This window comes from Girardinichthys multiradiatus, chromosome 15 (genome assembly GCF_021462225.1).
Source record: "Girardinichthys multiradiatus isolate DD_20200921_A chromosome 15, DD_fGirMul_XY1, whole genome shotgun sequence".
NCBI classification, from domain to species: Eukaryota; Metazoa; Chordata; class Actinopteri; order Cyprinodontiformes; family Goodeidae; genus Girardinichthys; species Girardinichthys multiradiatus.
The window spans coordinates 8663846-8683930 of NC_061808.1; the positions used below are offsets into that span (position 1 = coordinate 8663846).

Consider the following 20085-nt stretch of genomic DNA (forward strand, 5'->3'; position numbering starts at 1 on the left):
TTTGTCGAAATTTTGTTATTTTCAACTACAACTTAGGAATCATATTAAACAAAGAAACCGGGAAAATACGCGAGACCAGCATTGTATTAGCTAATGCGCATGCGTGTAGGCGGCTAAATTCAAAACTTGAAGCGTTCGCTTTAGGTTGGAGATTCGCGCACTGCCTCACACAAATGTCTCTTAAAACGTTTTGTACGATAGTTAGCAACTAATAACACAGATAAATCAGGTGTAAAACGAAGAAGTTGGTTAACAACATATAAGGTATGTGGTTTAATACAGATTTGACGTGCAGTTTATCAATAGCTTGCTAACAATAAGGCTAACAACAACACTAAATGTTTCTGTTAATGCTAGCAATATGGAAATATGATACATTTATTAATGTAATAACAATGAAGGCACACATACTCTGAAGGCTTTTGCGAAGACATGTTTTATGTTTTAATAAAGAGCTATTTCAATGTTTTTGATTATTATGGATTAGTTTGAAAGATGAAATTGACCAGAAGCTGATCTTTGGGTGGCAAAATGCTAGAATAGCCTTAAATCGTGCTTGTAGCTTGTACGTGTTTTCCCAAGTAGAGTAAAGGCTAAACCAACTATAAATAGTAATGTTTAGGAACAATTTAAAGTATAGTGTAAGTCGGACATGGTTTGAACAGTAGGACTATGATTTTAAAGGTGGACCTAAATGAAGGTGCTCTTAAAACAAAACACCTTTTAAAAAACATAATTTGTTGTATTTTCACAACTAGAGTAACACTTTACTAAATTACGTTTTCTCACAATATTGGCCTAGCGACAAATAATTCAGTCCAGGTGTGAATATTTGTAGTATTGTAGATTTCGAACTGCACCTGATAGATTCCTTAAAAACTGTGAAATAACTCAAGTCCTGAAACAGATGCTAGCATCTGGATTGTGCTTGGACAAAAGAAACATTTTGCAAATAAAACCTGTAGCAACTTTTTTCTGGTTCATTTAATATATGGTAAATCTACATGACAGACCGATTTGCTGGTGTCACATACATGCAATTCCCTAAGAAATAAAGCACTTAATTTCTTTCTGGTTATGTGCACATGAACATGCCAATGCAAATCACCAACATTTGTAAATCTATAATCTGGTTTTGATTTCCTGTTTTCTTACAGGTGAAGATGGAACCTTTGGATCCAGGGAAGAATGTGTGAGTGAACATTTTGCTGTTTATAGTGTTTGGCTTAGGTTTAAACTGGGTTTCTTAGTACATTTATGGAAGTAAAATTAGTTTTACCCTTTGTTTCACATTGATTATACATTTAACAATCTTTTGCTTTATTCTAATGCAAAAGGCTTGAATTGAATATTTTAGCCATGATATAACTTTAGATTATTTACCATATGTTGTGTTTAGTATATGCAGCTTTAAATGAAAATTAGCCCTGTCTTAAAGTGTGTGTTGTTTACCCAAGTACAAGCAAACGTCACCTTAATTATTGTTTTTTGGTACAGTGAGGACAGCGGACTTTCCAAACGACGCATATCTTCTGTAAGTATTAAAAATAGTTTATAACAGAAAGTACACAAAATCCTTGGATAAGTGTTTACATGCAGTGTGGAAAAGTATGACATTTGATTTGTGCATTTTCCAGGTTTAGATAGATAAAGAAAAAGAAAAGAGTGAAAAAGTATTTGTATTTATACATTTTCCTCTCATGTTTCATCCATTTGTCCATCATCCTTTCACCTGTCTGTCCATCCATTCATCTATCCATTCGTTTTATCACCGCGTTCATTTCACCTTTTATTTACTGATCTGTCCATCAATCATTCATCCATGCTTTCCTGTTTTTCTTTTGCGTTTCCAAACTTATATCTTGACCACTGTGGAATTATCAGCAATAAGTCAAAAGTGAACGTTTGTGTTTGTATTAACAAAAGAAGGTTGAGAACAACACATGAATTAACTGAAATTTTCAGATTTTAAAAGCACCACGGAAATCATTGGTATTCTGTGAGTCGGAGCAGCAGGAAAATGAGGTAAATGGACTGCCCAGTTTCTGTTGATTTTGTTTTAATGTAAAAATATATATATTTTTTATTTTAACTTATTCAATGCTGTAAAACATTGACACAAAATGTTCAAAAAGAGGTTTTGATTTAGTTGATTGTTTTACATTTGAACTTAGTTTTTGTTTTTTTCTCACCAAGGTGGAAAGTGTCAAACCGGTTGAAAAGAGGAAATCGAGAAGAGTCAGTTTTGCTCCAGCCAATGATGTTCTCCTGTTTGCTAAGTGAGCGTAATGAAAATACTCCAACTATGCATCATGTAGTGATCTTCATTGTTCCTGATCGGCTGCTTTTTTTTTTTTATAGAGATGCCAAGAATGTTTCCCCTGCACGCTGTCCTCTTCAAGAGCTATTGGGATCAGGTACGCAGTAAAGATACTACATACATTATTCCCCCTTTTTGTTTTTGCATTGTTAAGTATGGTTATAATTGTTCTTTTGTATTATATTGCAGCCACTGCAACAACACAAAATAGGTAAAGGGGCCAATTTAATAAAGTTCAGTTAATTTATTTGCATTGTACATCTTTGTGAGTGTATATTTTGTTGATTTTAAATAAGGGTTGATGTGGCAACTGAGGACACAAGCCCACAGATCATGGGTAGGAGTATTGTTATATTTGTTCATATTTTTTGTTGTAATTGTATCAAACTGGAATTGCTATGTTTTTAGTGTTGTTTCTAATTCAGCTTTCTAAATGTAGGTATAGAAACCCTGCTGAATGCTCCTCTGCATGCTTCTCAACAACGAATAATGGTGAGTGTAGAGTTTGGGTGCTTGTTATTTTGTCGATTTTGTAGTTTTGGTATTTTCTTACCTGCCCTTGAGACATTTTATAACCACTCTGATAACCAATGATTTAAAGGTATTTGCTTTAATCTGCTCATAGTACACTGTAAGGAAATAGAGTTATATGACTACAAAAAATAATATCTACCAACACAGGGACTATGATTGTTCTTATGGTCAGATTAGGGGTCCAGTCTAAACAGGATCAGAATCATAGTTATTTGTGCTTTTTTCACTTTTGTCTTCGTGATTTATCAAAAACTCAGCTATCTGGAGATATAAACTGATAATGACTAATTAAATGGAGGTGTGAGTTGCATAAGGATGAGTTGACCCCTGCAAATTTGCTATATTGTTTTTACAAGAGTTATGTTTGTTACATCATATGAGCTACAGAACTGTTAACCTAAAAGGCTCTAACCTTTTTTCTTGAAAATTTCTATATTATTATTTTCTAATAATTTTGTTTTTAAACTGTATTTAGTAATTATTTACTGACTTAAGGTTATTTACTTGTATTAGGTCCACTTTGACAGTGGGAATGACTTTGGGGAGAAAACAGTCGTGTTTTCTACAGACGATGCAGTCATGGACATCACTCACAGTCACACCATAAACATCAACATGGATGCAGAGCTGCTTGAAGATTCATCCCATCAAATCTACAATCTTTTACCCTCAGAGGGAGATGGCAACGTAACTGATGTGTTCACAGATGTGCCTCCCAGTCATTCCATACAAGCAACAAATCTGTCATCATTATTGACTGATAAAAAAGTGGATTCAAGTTTGGAAAGGAGAACCATTTCCACTACTTTGCCTCTTTTAGATCCTGGTTTTAAAAACTTCCTCTCAAGCCTCTCCACACCAAGTGCCCCCAGCACCAATACTGTTCTCACTGGGATGAAACTTTTAACTGGATCATCCTCTGATGAAACAAAATCCCCCTTGGGTCAAAGTGAAACCCAAAGCTCATATGTTGACAAAGAAAATCAAGTGCCAAAACCTCTAAGCAGCAGGAAAACTGGAGAGGCCTTACGTGGAAGTGCTTCCGGTCCAGAATATGATGTGAGCATGGACATGACCAAAGCCCAGACTGGTTGTATTCTGGCGGCAGATGATGATGATGACGATCCTTTTCAGTGTCTCTTTCCAACTCAAGAGATGTACGAAAAGTTTGAAAGAAGAGCCCCACAAGCCAGAGAAATGAAAAAGCAGCAGAGCTGTAAAAGCTTAGAGTTAAACAACCTAAAAGGTGAGAGATCTCACATTTCTGAATTGTTTGCAGCTTGCTTGACCATAACTAAGTTGGCCATTACACACACAGACCAAAATATCAGCAACTATTATCAGACTATAGATTTTTGTACATAATTGTATCAAAAACTAAAGTAATAAAGACCGGATCTTTGGTGAGATCACTTAGCACCACTAAGGCTGACAGAGTAAACAAGGCTGGGCCAACTGTCAACATAATTCAGACTCAGTTGTTTTTTGGATAGAATATAAAGTATTTAAAGACATTACAGTGTACTGCAAAAAAAATTACTGGACAACATCATATAGTAGCTACACAGTTATATGGCTAATAAGATTTAAAAAGTGCGTTTCTGGAAACCGGACAAAGTTGTTTTTTTTTTTTTTGTGTTTTTTTTTTATGTAATTTTTAATTCAACAATGAGTTGCTTAACAATTCAAATAATATTTTTGTTGTCTTTTTTTTCAGCCAGGAAATCTTTGGTAAACCCTTCTGTACTGACCCCTCATGACAGCAATAAGGCGAGTTTCAGAGACTGAAGTTTTAAAAGTTATACAACACCGTGTAAATGAGGGGTTTGGAAAACATCATTAAAATGTAATAATTTTCTTTTTTCTTTTTTAGGTTCACTCAGTTTTAAAAACTGACTGCACAGAGAAAACAGTTGTCTTTACTGCAGATGAGTTTATGGACATCACTCAGAGTCACACTGGAAACATCACCAGCAGCTCATTAGCACATCCGCTAATGTCAGCAAATAGTTTGCGATTTACTGAATTACCTGCAAGTCTTTCCAAAACGAGTCAGTCCGGTGAAAATCCTGAGAATCCCAGAATTCAGCCCATCACTGCTCCATCCTCCAAGCAAACCGTTGACTTCAACCGCTCCTTGTCGCAGCACAACATGCCAAGGAATGACACTGATCAAGAGAACTGCCCTCACAGTACAAACAGGAGTTGTAGAGAACAGTCTTCAGTTATCAATCCCGAAGGCAACATAAGCATGGATATGACCGAAGTTCAAACAGGGCGCATCAGTGGAGTTCCAGGATCTGATGATCCTTTTCACTTCCTGTTTCCCTCAGAAGAAATTCAGCCTCTCAGCAAAAGTCAGAAGAAGGAAGTTTTCCTTTTGGGACAGCAAAACATTGAAGGACCACAATCATCTGACCATAAAGGTAAAAAAAACAACAAAAACACTAACTGTATTTTTAGATTTCTTTTCATCTCGAGGAAATAAAAGACATAAATGAAAGCAGAAAGAGCACTGATTCAGGAAAAAAATGACTAATCTTGTTATCAGTTTTATTTTGGCTTAAAAAAAACACAAACTGATTTGTGGTCGGAAAAAAATGTTTTCAACAATTAGCTCAACCGCAATCCTATGCGCCACAAATCTGTAGCATGATCTTATTGCTTTAGAAACGACAACAAGAAGAAAAATAACAATTATTGGGACTACTGCTAAAATAATAAAATATCGGTTAGGATGTCACCTTTGCGCGTTTTATTATTTTGATCTTGACATATGGAATTAAGCTAAAATATGCCGTAGAATAAACAACTACTAAATTTAGTATTAACGTTAATACTGTTACACTGAAAGTTAATCTATTTTGCCATTCTATGCTTTGGTTAAATATCTTTGGTAAAATAAGTTATTAGTGGGTTAATAAGAAAAGTTGTCTGCTCAGTGGGGCCTGTGCAGAGCACTATAGTTTAAAAACAACAATAAACAAGACTGATGGTTAGCATTTCTTTCGTTTCCAAATGGGTTAAAAGTGACATGACCTTGATTCAGCCAACTGGCTGAAAGCTGCAGGATGGGGAGGGTCCTAGTCCTAGTTCTAGTGAAAAAAAATAAAATGATACTGATACCTGATCCATGCCTGGTGGACATCAGAATAAGTTAAGTAATTGAACCTTATAATAATTTAAAACATAAAAATAAAAAAACATTGCTTTTTATAGGCTTCTATTGGCATAGTCTACCATTATGAGTAGTTATTTTATGTTTATTTAACTGTACTCGATATCCAAAGAAGACAGTATTCTCCCATTGTAAATTTAATGGTAAAATGGATACAATTGATCAGATTTATTGTTCTTATTATTAACTAGTTTTAATGTTTTCTTCTTCAGGTCTGGAAACCTCATCAAAGCTGTCTTTGAACATGCAGCTACAAAGGCATCAGGTGAGATTAATTAACTTGCTTTTTAATGAGTTTTCCCTTAATTGCCCAAAATAAAATTTGTGTGACATACTTTTCAAAATATCGCTAATTTCCAACTGTCAGCATAAAAAGCATCATTGACAGTATTAACATTAAATAAAATGTGTACCTTCTGAAGAAAAATAAAAACACAAGCATTTGGACCTCCTAGCCTTATTTCAAGGTGAAGATAAAGACGGTTCTGCCCTGAAATTTTATATTTAAGATTTTTTGTAATTTGTGTGATTTTTGTGATTTGATGTAAATGAATGCAGATATTTTTTAATAAATATTGTGTAATTACCAGGTAATACAGCTAGACTGTAATTAAAGTGCACCTCCTCTATTGTTGCCTTTTATTAGTACAATATTTCAACACTTCTCAACCAGAAATGTTAATCTAAGATATGATGACAATATTGTAGTCTGCTGTGGTTGTCCTCTCACACTACCTTTACTTCTTCACAGGAGAAAGTTGTGCCTGCATATGACTACAGAGAAAAAACGTTGAGGTTTTCAGCTGATGATGCCTGTTTGGATGTGACGCAGAGTCACACTGTATGCATCGCCACTATCAACATGGATTCCCACCAAAACATTAACGTGTCACCCACATGTGGGGAGAAAACTGTGCGGTTCGCTGCAGATGACGGCGCAATGGATATGACCGAGTGCCTCACCATGAATATACCCTCCAATTTAGCACCTGATTTAATCACTTCTGTCAGGAAACGAGATGATCCACTCGAAAACAAATTTTTATCCTCACGCAGTTTGGATCCAGCCCAAGATAATCTCTTGACAAATTTCTTAACACCAAACGACTGCGATGCTGATCCCATGGTTGCAAGAATGACAGCTACTGCTGCTGCAGAATCATCTGACGGATTTACAGTTTATCAGGAAGATGACATGGATATAACTGAAGCTCAGACAAGCTGCATTTTGGGAGATGAAGTGAGCATGAATCTGACCGGAGTTCAGACCGGCCGAATGGTAGTAATACCACAAAAGCAGGAGACCCTTCAGGCTGTTTCACCCACTGAAGCAATGCACGGTCAAAGTGTTCATGGAAAGATGGAAGGAATGAAGCATCAGCAATGTAATGAAGCTTTTGGTGCATCAAATTATGCAGGTATGGTAATGGCCAACAGTTTTACATTTTATGGTTATTATTTGACCAAAACTGGTAGAAAATAAAAGCTCTTGTGTAGCAAATTCAAAGCTTGTTGCAAATTGTTTTTGGAAGGGTTGCTTTTTTTCCTAAGCATATGAGGTAACATGATAGTCAACTGATTGTAAACATTAAAAGTGGAATCATTTTCTTTTTTAGGTCCATATCCTTCGATGAAGACCTCTTTGAAGACAATGATGCAAAGAAATCTGGTGAGATTAATCACATAATTATAGACGCACTAATTAATATGCCTTTTGGTGTTAAGTTTCACTGACTAATTTTTATGCAGTCATTACCTAGATAATTAAAACTAAATGGCTTTTGATTTAATTCTCTTTCCTCAGGTTGGGTTTAATTCCAACGATGACTGCAGGGAGAGAACAGTGAGATTTGCTGCTGATGATGGCTGCATGGATGTTACTCAGTGTAACACGGTGAACATTAGCAGTGATTTACCACTTAACCCCCAGTTTAACGTGGCTTTACCTGGAAATGAAGAGAGAACAGTGAGGGTCAATGCAAATGATGCAGCAATAGGTCTTGCAAGAAGTCACACTGTGGATATTGCAGATGATTTAAATGTGCTTATACATAAAAAAGTGGACTTATTACCTGCTGATGGTGAGAGAACACTGAGGTTCAGTGCAGATGGTGCTGAAATGGATATGACCAAAAGCCACACAGTAAATATTGGGGATTTGCCTCTGCAGTTTTTCCCAAATATGGTCATGCCTTCAAATGGCGAGAAGACAGTGAGGTTTGGTACAAATGATGCCGCAATGGACATGACAAGAAGTCACACTGTGAAGATTTCCAGCGATTTAAAAATGCTGTCACACCAAAACGAGAACCTGTTACCTGCTAGTGGGGAGAAGACATTGAGGTTCACATCAAATGATGCCACCATGGATGAGACCAGAAGTCACACCGTAAACATCGCACATGATCTAAATCTGCTCGCACATCATAAGGTGGACGTATTACCTGCTGATGGTGAGAGAACACTGAGGTTCAGTGCAGATGGTGCTGAAATGGATATGACCAAAAGCCACACAGTACAAATTAGGGATTTGCCTCTGCAGTTTTTACCAAATATGGTCATGCCTTCAAATGGCGAGAAGACAGTGAGGTTCACATCAAATGATGCCACCATGGACATGACAAGAAGTCACACTGTGAAGATTTCCAGCGATTTAAAAATGCTGTCACACCAAAACGAGAACCTGTTACCTGCTAGTGGGGAGAAGACATTGAGGTTCACATCAAATGATGCCACCATGGATGAGACCAGAAGTCACACCGTAAGCATTGCACATGATCTAAATCTGCTCGCACATCATAAGGTGGACGTATTACCTGCTGATAGTGAGAGAGCTGTAAGGTTTGGTGTCGATGAGGCAGAAATGGATGTGACAAAAAATCTGACTGTGAAGATTCCTGCAAATGCAGGCCAAATTGTCAATTTGCCAGCTACTAAAGAGAATCAGGCATGGCTCACAACAAATGATACTACTATGGATGTGACACGAAGCCACACTGTAAGCATTTTCACTGATTTTGACCAAGAGTCGAACCAGATTAAGGACTCATTACCCGCCAACACAGAGGGGATAAACAACGCCCTTGTGGATAAGACAGGAAGTGACACCGAAAGCATTTTGAAGAATTATAAACTAGTGCCTCATCACAATGTTGAATTTTTGCCCACATCTGGAGGCAAAACCTCAAGGTTCACAACCAATGATGCAACTATGGATATGACCCACTTCCTTAGTGTAAAAATTGTCAGTGATCAACTATTAAACTCTGTTATATCAGACCAAAACACTCCGTCCATGCATGAGAACATGAACAATACCCTTGCTTTGAAAGAGACAGACGGGAACTGTGTTCTGGATTCAAATCCATCTTTATCTGCACAATCCGAGCATGCCGCCTTAAACAACTCCCTGTTTCAGAAAAGCTGCAGCCAGGGCAATCTCAAAGGGGACGCATCATTATGTCCAGACTCAAATTATTCTTGCCTCAAAACAAAGGAACCTGACACAGATGTTCGAAATGAATCTCCAAGCTTGGTTTCAGATGACATTGGCAAGCTAATAAATAAAACCAACACTGAGGAAATCTCTGCAAGTATGGACATGAGTGAGGATCAAACTGAACGTTTGGCATCAAGTACAGATAATCCACCTCAAGGTGTTTCTTCAAAACAAGACCCTCATTCAAAAAGTTTCAAGGAATCTGACTTGACTTTACAGAGCAGTGAAGCACTGGGGTCATCTGTGTCTGATGAACTAGAGAACACAAAAGAGTATCAACCTAAAGCAGAAACGCAAGCTGCATCACAGAAGATGGAAGGCTCACCCAGTACTGCAGATCAAAATACTGATGTGCTGCCTTCACAGTTCTGCAGACAAAGGACATTAACCAATCTCCAGTCAAAACTCAGGCGTTTGAGCCACTTGATAAATGTAGCCGCTGCTGATACTGCCATGGAAAGCTGCACAGCGCCATTGCCTCATGTGGAATCCGATCTGGACAAAAACTCCAATGGCAAAACCTCATCCCCGTCTGGAGTAAAGCCAGTGCTTGGAATGGGCTTAGGAAATGATACCAATGATACAGAAGCCCAAAATCCTACAAAAGCGGAACTGCCCTCTGTTGGAATCAGTACACCTCCTTTCAGCTTAAAACCAAAACAGCTTAAGTCAAGGCTTTCAGTGATAGGTTTTAAACCCAAACTCCCCAAAAGAAATAATGCAGATGAGTTGAAGAAGTCTGTTTTTGAAGGAGAACCTACAAAGACATTCACTGTCAGTGTTACCAATCAACTGAGCAGATTTGACCAAATCAGGGATATTCACGATGAAGAGCTGGTTGACTGCGAAGATTTTTCAGAAACAATAGACACCATGACTCCTGAAAAGATCCCTGGAAAGGAGCGCACTTCCAATCAGTTCTCCACACCCCAGCTTTTAGAGGATGATGAGTTTTTGGGAGATTTCATGTTCTGCAGCCCGACACATAAGAGGTCTCTGCCGGAAAATGAAGACGATCGGGAGGATGAGAAGAGACAGAAGATGTGCACAGAGTTCGCTGAAACGGTATGTCAGAGTTGAATGAAAGTTGAGTCCTGTACATTCTTGAAATTGCTATTTAGGCAATCTGTGTCTTTTTCATTTTACATATATATTATATTGGCCAGCAGTAATGCAGCTAAAGTGGCAACAAAAGCGAAATGGTGCTCAGAAACTTTTCAGTTACTATCTTAAATACTCTGATGCACAACAAAGGGCACCAAGTGCTTAAAGGAGCATGTTGTTGTTTCTAAATAATTTGTAGTGTTACAGAAAGATACTCTTATTTTTCCTTGTTTCATTTCTTTGCAGGCCTTGCAGCCTGATGATGACTGTGACAGCAACACCGCTACAACTCGTACACAGACCATTGTTTCCTCCAACAGGCACCACACAGGCACCACATGTGAAAAAGTATCTCCCGTTTTTTACATTTGTTTTAAGCCAATTTAAAAATGTATGTTTTTTTTTTTTTTTTTCTCCATCTCATATTTATCTCTTACTGTTTTCTTATTATTAATTACAGAAACTTGAAGACGGCACAATTACAGTTTTGGAGTTCTTCAATCTCTTCAGCATAGATTTTGTTATCCATAATCCTCGGCACAGTGTCCTTCCTGGCAGAGTATGGCTCACTTTAGTTTGTATAATTAAATCTCATAAACTCTTCCTGCATAAGAACAGCTAAGCCAAATTGTGTATTGTTAAATACTTTTGTTTTTGTAGCTTTTGGCCGACACAGATACGACACCACTGGATTTACTGAAAGACAAATATATAAGCCGTCCTAAACAGACGGTCTATGAGAAAGACGTTCAGACCCTCACAGAACAAATGGAAGGGTACGGACACTTTTAGAAGAATTTTCTGAAAACATTTCATTGGATTTCGGCCTTCTTGGTTGCCCTTTTAAAAATTTAGATTTCAAATCATACCTTAAATGCATCATTAGACACAAAGTTAAAGATGACTGCTATTCTGCAAAGGTGGGTGCGCATTTTTACGCTTAAAGTTTTTGTTTTTATCCCTTTTCCAGGCGGAAGTATCGGATGCAAGATTTAAACAAACCTCTAAAGACTGTAAATAGATCTGTGTGGGAAGAAGTGAAGCACTTCACAGAGAAAGAGGTATTAAAGAATAAAGTTTAGTTTCAGTTCCAGTCTTGTTTGTTTCCGTCGTCCAATAAGCACAGTGAACATCCACAATGCAAAGCGGTCTCATTCATTTCACCACAACTGGACTTAGATTCACTCAGTTTTATGTGTAAACCTTCTCCTTTTGCTTGTGTCATCAGCTCAAGTCCTTTGGGGCTAAGCTAAAGGAGAGAAACAACTTCTTCAGAAAAAAAAGCAAAGTTCAGAGTCATGAAATGAAGGAGGTGCTCTACGGAAATCTTGTTCTAACTAATCTGGTGAGAACCTTTGTAAAATAATGTTGAGCTGTACCAGTTAAGATTGTGTCTGGATAGAAAAACATTGTTTTTATTTTGTTTTTCAGGAGGAACAGCAGAAGTTGATGGGAACAATCGATCAGGCAGATGAGATGATTCAAAGTCTGGACGGCTGTATTGGTGAATTAGAAGCAGGTAGGCCGTTAGTGGAGAACATAAGTTGTGACTTAAGACTATAAAAAGAAAGTAGTTTGGGTGGTCTTTATTAAAATTATTTAAATGTAACTTCATGTGTACAAAAACACACAACACATTCCACACTGTTAAATACACAAAGGTCAGCATAACATACTGTTGTAGATTTGCATCTATGTTTGAGATAACTGGCCTGTTGGTTGTCCAAGCTTCAGCTGTCAGGCAGATGGTCCCACTGTAAACCAAAATGGACTCTGTAACATTTTGGTTTATAGAGAGGTCAATGGTCCACTCACAGACTGCTTAGTGGCCAGGTGTTGTGTTGGCAAAACAAGCCCAAATCATCACCCCTCCACCACTGTGCTTGATATTATGATATTCTGTATTTGATTTTTCAACCAAATATGGCCAGTGCATTATGGCCAACTTTATCTATTTTGGTTTCATCTTTCCAAAACACATTAAACAAAGGTGTGTGTATATATAAATACAGGGCTAATCAAATGTTTTAGACGCTTTCTCATTTAATGGTTTTCTTTATGTTTATGACTATTTACATTGTACGTAGATTCAAGACTCTGTGGAAGACCATTTCAGGTAACCACCTCATGAAGATCATGGAGAGAACGGCAGGAGATCAAAGCAGGGATCAGAGCAAAGAAAGGCTATTTGGAAGAATTTAAAATATAAAAATGTTTTAGTGTTATTTCACACTTTTTGTTTACTACATAATTCTATGTGTGTTCATTCAGTTTTGTTGCCTTTGGTGAGAATCTACAATGTAAAAAGTCATGAAAATAAAGAAACCCATTAAGTGAGAAAGTGTATCTAAAACTTTAGACCAGTAGTGTAACTTCAACATATAACTTCATACTGCTTGGAAATGGCCCTGTATGCATCAGTTGATTATCTTTGCTAATGTCTTTCTACCTCTGCATTGTGGTCATACCAAGAGCTGTTCAATGCGAGGACATCTGTGCTTCCATCACACTGTGACCTTTAGCATGTTGGGCAATGTCATTGTGTCCGACGTGAGCATCTGCTGCTGTGAGACTCTGTTAAACTGGCTAAATATTGCATTAGCATTGAAACTGGGAGACAACATCACCTTCAGAAGAAAAATGTCAGCGTAGGAGAGGACATGTTGCTACAGTTTACCTGTTTTTTTTCTCTTCGTTTAGAGCTCGATGCAGTTGAGGAAAAAGGCGCTGAAGACACGCCAGGTCTAAAATCACTACAGGAAGGTAATTTGTGGTGAATCATTACTAAATTAGTTGTGTTTTATTTCTTTTAAACCTACTGTGAACTAAATACTGAAATTGTGATTTGTTATTATAGAAATGTCAAAGGTCACTGCAACTTTAGCTGACAATAACAGGTGAGTTAAGAGTCATATTTTTTTTTCTATGTAGCTCCATAAGGATGTAAATATCTGCACTCATCCTCAGTTTTAAGATACATTATTTAATAAGCCTTACAAATACTTTTGGTTTGTTGTTTCAGACAAATATCTGAACTGGATTTGGGGAAAAAGAAGAATTCAAGTGATCTAAACAGACTGATAGCTGAAACGAGGAACTTGCAAAGCCACATTGACATGCTGATGACGTCAGTTTATTTTCAGGGGGTTTTTTACTTGCTTTTATACGAGAAGATGTTGAAAATTCATCTGTTTTATTTTATCAGGGTGAATGAATGGAGGCTTGAAGAGAAAGATGACGAAAACAAGGACAACTGTTCAGTCTACACATTCCTTCATAGGACCTTGTTCCTGTGGCTGGTCTATGAAAAGACCAATGGTGAGATTGTTGGCTTATTTCATGCAGTCAGAAGAACACATATCAGAGTTAGTGTTGCAGTGACTGGTCTTCAAAAGTTCCACCTTCAGCTCCGTTTTCCTCTGCCGTATAGAAAAGTCTGGGGTTACATTTTTAGAATTTCCACTCTATGTGGAAAAGTTCAATTACTTGTTTAATTTAATAAATCTATTATCGCTTTATCACTACATCACAATATGTACATGGCAGATATTTGCCTGGACTGGAAAAATGTTAGTTAAATATATAAGTTGCAGGTATTACATGATTGGATGAGATTCGCCCTGAGTACCTCCAGTCTTTGGATGTTGTTGGGCTGTCATGGTTGACACGCCTCTTCAACATTGCGTGGCGGACGGGGACAGTGCCTTTAGATTGGCAGACTGGGGTGGTGGTCCCCCTACATAAGAAGGGGGACCGGAGGGTGTGTTCCAACTACAGGGGGATCACACTCCTCAGCCTCCCTGGTAAGGCCTATGCCAGGGTATTGGAGAGGAGAGTCCGACCGATACTCAAACCTCGGCTTCAGGAGGAGCAGTGTGGTTTTTGTCCCGGCCGTGGGACACTGGACCAGCTCTATACCCTCTACAGGGTACTCGAGGGTTCATGGGAGTTTGCCCAACCGGTTCACATGTGTTTTGTGGACCTGGAGGAGGCATTCGACTGTATCCCTTGTGATGCCCTGTGGGGGGTTCTCCAGGAGTATGGAGTCGGGGGCCCTTTATTAGGGGCCATCCGGTCCCTGTACGAGCGGAGCAGGAGTTTGGGTTCGCATTGCCGGCACTAAGTCGGACCTGTTCCCGGTGCATGTTGGACTCCGGCAGGGCTGCCCTTTGTCACCGGTCCTGTTCATAACTTTTATGGACAGGATTTCTAGGGACAGAGGGGGTCTGGTTTGGGGACCAGTGGATTTCATCTCTTCTTTTTGCAGATGACGTGGTCCTGTGGGCCCCCTCTAGCCAAGACCTACAGCATGCGCTGTGGCGGTTCGCAGCCGAGTGTGAAGCAGCTGGGATGAAGATCAGCTCCTCCAAGTCCGAGGCCATGGTTCTCGACCGGAAAAGGGTGGCTTGTCCTCTTCAGGTTGGAGGGGAGTTCCTGCCTCAAGTGGAGGAGTTTAAGTATCTCGGGGTCTTGTTCACGAGTGAGGGAAGAATGGAGCGGGAGATCGACAGGCGGATCGGTGCGGCCGCCACAGTAATGGGGGCGCTGTGCCGGTCCGTTGTGGTGAAGAGAGCTGAGCCGAAAAGCAAAGCTCTCAATTTACTGGTCGGTCTACGTTCCTACCCTCACCTATGACCATGAACTTTGAGTCATGACCGAAAGAACGAGATCCTGGATACAAGCGGCTGAAATGAGCTTCCTCCGTAGGCTGGCCGGGCACTCCCTTAGAGTTAGGGTGAGGAGCTCGGCCATCCAGGAGGGGCTCAGAGTAGAGCCGCTGCTCCTCCACATCGAGAGGAGCCAGTTGAGGTGGCTCGGGCATCTATACCGGATGCCTCCTGGACGCCTTCCTCTGGAGGTGTTCCAGGCACGTCCCACCGGGAGGAGGCCCAGGGGACGGCCCAGGACACGCTGGAGGGACTATGTCTCTCGGCTGGCCTGGGAACGCCTTGGGCTCCACCCGGAGGAGCTGGAGGAGGTGTCTGGAGAGAGGGACGTCTGGGCGTCCCTGCTGAGTCTGCTGCCCCCGCGACCCGGTCCCGGATAAGCGGAAGACGACGAGTACGAGTATTACATATTACAGGCTCTCTATGCCTGTAATATGTTTGTGGGAGCTTGTTGTGTAATGTAGAACAGTGGCCCTCGGTAGGAGGTCGGCATCCAGGCTGTGAGCCGCATATTTGTGGCCCCCAAGCTGCGACTCTTTCAGTATATCCATGTTTCCATACCGAAGCCGCGTGTTTTGCACAAAAACGGAAAAGCCACCAGATGCCGGTATGTCCGCTACGTAATAGAGCAAGGTGGACAGTTGTTTCCATGCCGACGACACACCGACAGCCTGTAACTGTCTTTTGGGATGTTACCGCTTCAGCGCAAACAGAACATTTTTGTTTTCACTTCTGCAGCGGATTGCTATTTGATACTTCCTCAACAGTAGGTGCCTAGGTTGGGGGAAAATTCCAAATTCACTGAAAAAGAAAAAGGGTTGAGAAGTTTATACATTCTTTTGATAATTGACTCATGGTAAAAACATTTTATTATGAAGCTTCATTTATTATCTACATTTTTTCTTGTTTAAGGAAATGATGCTGACAGCAGATCTGGGAAGAAAATAACAACCATCAGCTTCAAATTTAATCTCAATGGTGAGAAATAAATCAATGGGTCCTCTCGTTGATCTTTAAATATGTCCCTGCATCAATTTAATCCTGCTCTGCCGTGCGTGGTGGTTCTTCTCCGGCTCCATTTTTCAACCATGTTCCATATTTGTTGCTAACTTTATTTAAAATGTATGTTGTTTTTTTTTTTCCCCTATCAGATGGGAAATCACAGTCTCATGCCAGCCTTGTTCATAAACTAGTCTCCCAGTACATTGAGGGAGAGGCCAGCTGGGTGGAGAAATACCCCACAATTAGACACGTTCCACAGGTTGGTGTGAAAGCAGACTTTTTTGTTTTAAAGACAGTTGCAGTAGACTTATGCCGCTTTCTTATGTATGTTTGAATTTTATATTCTGTTTGTGTTGCAATCACAACACATTCGACCTGTTCTAGATACTCTTTACACAAAAGGCGCTAACAGCTATTGTATAAAGTATTTTGTCCGTTTCCCTCAGCTTCTCCATGACGTCAGCTTGGTGGTGAGCCGCTGCCGCCTTGTTGGAGAGGAGTTGCGTCTGCTGAAAATGTGGGGCGGTCTTCGGTTTGATATCCTTGATATCAGCTGCTCAGAGACCCAGTAAGGACTGATGTTTCCCTCTTTTATCAAATATTCCTGCATGTATTGTTTTAAATGCCTAGGCCATTGCAGAAAGCTTTATCTCTGGATTATTTTTTTTTTTTTCTGATTTTGGTATTGGTGAAACTATAGACTCTAATGTCACTGAATGCAAAGCAGTATACAGGAAATCATATCACAAATTGCTAATTCTCAGTTAAACTTTACACCACATTTTCTTTGTCCGCTTATAAATTAAAGACTCACCGCCTTTTTAAAAATAAAGTTGTGTTCTGCTTTATTTCTTAACCTGATTCCTATGTAGTCTGGAATAGCATGGAATTTGATTTCAGTGTTTTTCTGTGTGGATAATATGGAAAAAGAAAATAAATAAATATTTGTATTTCTAGACTTTATTCCCTATTCCATTGTATAAAAGGTTTCTTTCTATGCATCCTTTTAATTTTGTGTCCTTCCTTCTTTCCTTACTTGTCTTTCCTTTCTTTCAATTCTTTGCTTTTTTGTTTCCTTCTTTCTTTTCATCCTTTCTTATATTCTTCCATCTTTTCCTGCCCTGCTTATCCTTCTTTTTTTCCTTTTGTTCCTTTCTTTATTGTCCTTATTTATTTTCTTCACCTGCTTTCTTGTCTCCTTCCTTCCTTGAGTCTATATTCTCATCTAAGTCTTGCATAACTCTTTCCTCCATTGTCTTGTGTCCTTCCCTTTCTTTCTTCCTAATATCCTTGTTTGTTCCCCTCTTTATGTCCTCTTATCCTTCCTTACTTGTCACCTTACTTTTATTTCCCCTTTTACTCTTCTTACTCTCTGGGTGTCAATCCTTTGTTCCTCCCATCCTATCTTAAAATGGGCATAAAACTCTGGAAAGTTGAGTCTGGAAGTTTTTCCAGGTAGAAATATGTATTTAATTGTTAATGCTTCCCTTTTCCATCTCCTATCTAACCATCTGTTTCTGTCATCCATCCATTTATAAGTTTGTCACATTCATGTTCTTCTTCAGTCTGTGGTTTTTGGATCTTCCATATTTTAAGCCTTATAGAAATATCATTGTGAGGTTTTGTCTCCATACTTTAAAACTGGACTAACAACTTTGGAGATTCCAGTCTCGAGAAGTATGGATTGTTGACCGTAAAACACTAATAGGAATTGTATTGCTTCTGCGTCTTTTCCCAGAGTACACGTTGTGTTCAGCAGTCTCAAGAAATGTTGCAAGTTTGAGGTAGTCTTCACTGCCAGGTTGACCAACCAGCTCTGCGTCTTCCATGTGCAAAGCTTTAAAAACCTGATCGGAAGCACAACGTAAGTAGAGCAGAGATGGAAATAAACTGGTCGAATTCAGTGAAATGGTAAAAATAGTCAAATAAAATACTAACTACTACTATAAAATACTACCTTAATGAGTTTAAAGAATGGTATTTAGTGTCCAGCCAGTAATTTGTCTGAAGTACATTAATGTTGAAACCAAAACAATTTCTTTTTCTTACATATATAAAGTTATAATTCACAGAAATCTATAATGTGGTAGATCAGGAGTGTCCAACTCCTGTCCTCAAGGGCCGGTGTCCTGCAGGTTTTAGATGTGTCCCTGCGTTAACACGCCTGAATGAAATGGTTGAACCACCTCCTCAACATCAGGTTCATCAGGTTCTGCAGAGGACCAGTAATGAACCATTCATTTGATTCAGGTTTATTGAACTGGGTACAAATCTAAAGTATGAAGGACAGCGGCCCTTGGCTCTGAGTTTAAAAGACAGCAATGCATTTACTACAGCACATTTCCAGGATCAACTAATTTAATGTTTAATAATTGTGATTAACTTGTAGGATCCAACAGATCGAGGACATCGTGGCTTCACTGAGTCCAGGAAAGAACCTGTTTACGAAGATCATCAAGAAGCTTCATGGAACTCTGCTTTCCTAACATCAGAACGTCCACAGTCACATTTAGATCCCAGGTTTTTGTAATCAAACATTGTACATGTAAATATTACAGATAAAATAAATCAATTATAAATATTCTGTGCTTATTTCCTTTCAGGTTTTCCCACATTATTAAAACAGTCAGAACTGCGTTTCTCTCTGAAATGCATCTACATTAGTGAACAAAGCACTGTGCAATTTGTTTAAAAATTATATAAAATTCAACATAAGCAATGTAAAACATTATATTTGTTAACAGTAGCATTTGAAACCTGTAAGAAAATTGTTTATTTTTCATTAAATAAGCCAACAAAACTAAATAAAGACTTATCCTGATAAAATCTGACTTTAATTTTCTTTATGGTCATGACTTCTCTTCAGGAGCTTCCTCTGTTTCTCCCACATACTGAACACAGCCTTCTGGTTTAGTTAGGTGCTGGACATTTCAAAACTTACTTTAGACGTAAGCTTGTTTTTATCTGGTTTAAAATATATAAAAAAATAAAGCACTGTATTTTACTTTATTCTTTCATTTTTATCTTCACTGCTTTATTCCCAAAGTATAGCAACCCAAGTCATGTCTCATTCCCATCATGAGCTTCAAAAAAACGGATGCTAGTGGAAATTCAAGCCAGGCTTTGCGTTTTTCTGTAGTATTTTATGACTTTGTCCCCCATTCATATAATATTTCATATCTAGAGGTCTGCTTTTCCTCAAATGTGAGGCTTCTTTGGCCCAGTTTACTAGTATTCATGGCCAGTCATTCCTATGGAATTGAATACATTGATTGTGTGTTAATGCGTGAAAGACATGACATGGTTGTACAGGAATATATGGAAGTCTCCTGGCATAAAATCCACTCTGCATTTCTTCAACATATTTAGCAGAAGCTGTGGATTTCTCCTCATACATCATTATTTCGTTGTCCCAACACATTGCTCCAGGCCCCTTAGAATCAAACAGTTTTCCTGTCCAGTACAAAAAGACACAATCCCTTCTTCAGCAGCCAAATCTATTTTTGTCTCATACAGAAATATCCGTTTCCAGTTAAAAGTATGCTGATTTGTGGTGAATTTCATTCCTGTCCAGCATGAAAAACAGCTCTGCCCTCAGCAACCCTTTGAATGATATTCTTACATAAACATAAAGTAAGGAAATGTTCATTTCCATTTAATGGTGCCACATTGGTAAGGAAAATGTATTTGTGGGTTAGCTCCAAGGACAAATTTGCATTAACCATGTATGTTAAGCAGGTTTTGGTGGAGACAGTGTGGTGATGTGGGGTGGCATCATTAC

The 20085-nt window shown here is 38.8% G+C and overlaps 1 protein-coding gene across 1 annotated transcript; it reads left to right on the forward strand.

The window, feature by feature from the left end:
• Nucleotides 1-122: 122 nt before the first annotated feature.
• On the forward strand, nt 123-19135 carry knl1 (kinetochore scaffold 1). Its single transcript, XM_047388616.1, has 31 exons — nt 123-264; nt 1158-1192; nt 1498-1534; nt 1966-2025; nt 2197-2279; nt 2362-2417; nt 2510-2531; nt 2617-2657; nt 2760-2812; nt 3368-4100; nt 4572-4624; nt 4728-5280; nt 6245-6297; nt 6784-7450; nt 7649-7701; nt 7837-10596; nt 10882-10983; nt 11096-11194; nt 11296-11411; nt 11606-11696; nt 11864-11980; nt 12067-12154; nt 13336-13398; nt 13493-13532; nt 13658-13762; nt 13841-13953; nt 16215-16280; nt 16454-16563; nt 16751-16872; nt 18043-18168; nt 18694-19135. The coding sequence occupies exons 2-31, from the start codon at nt 1164-1166 to the stop codon at nt 18788-18790; spliced, it is 6708 nt and encodes a 2235-aa protein (XP_047244572.1). The 5' UTR covers nt 123-264; nt 1158-1163; the 3' UTR covers nt 18791-19135.
• Nucleotides 19136-20085: the final 950 nt, after the last annotated feature.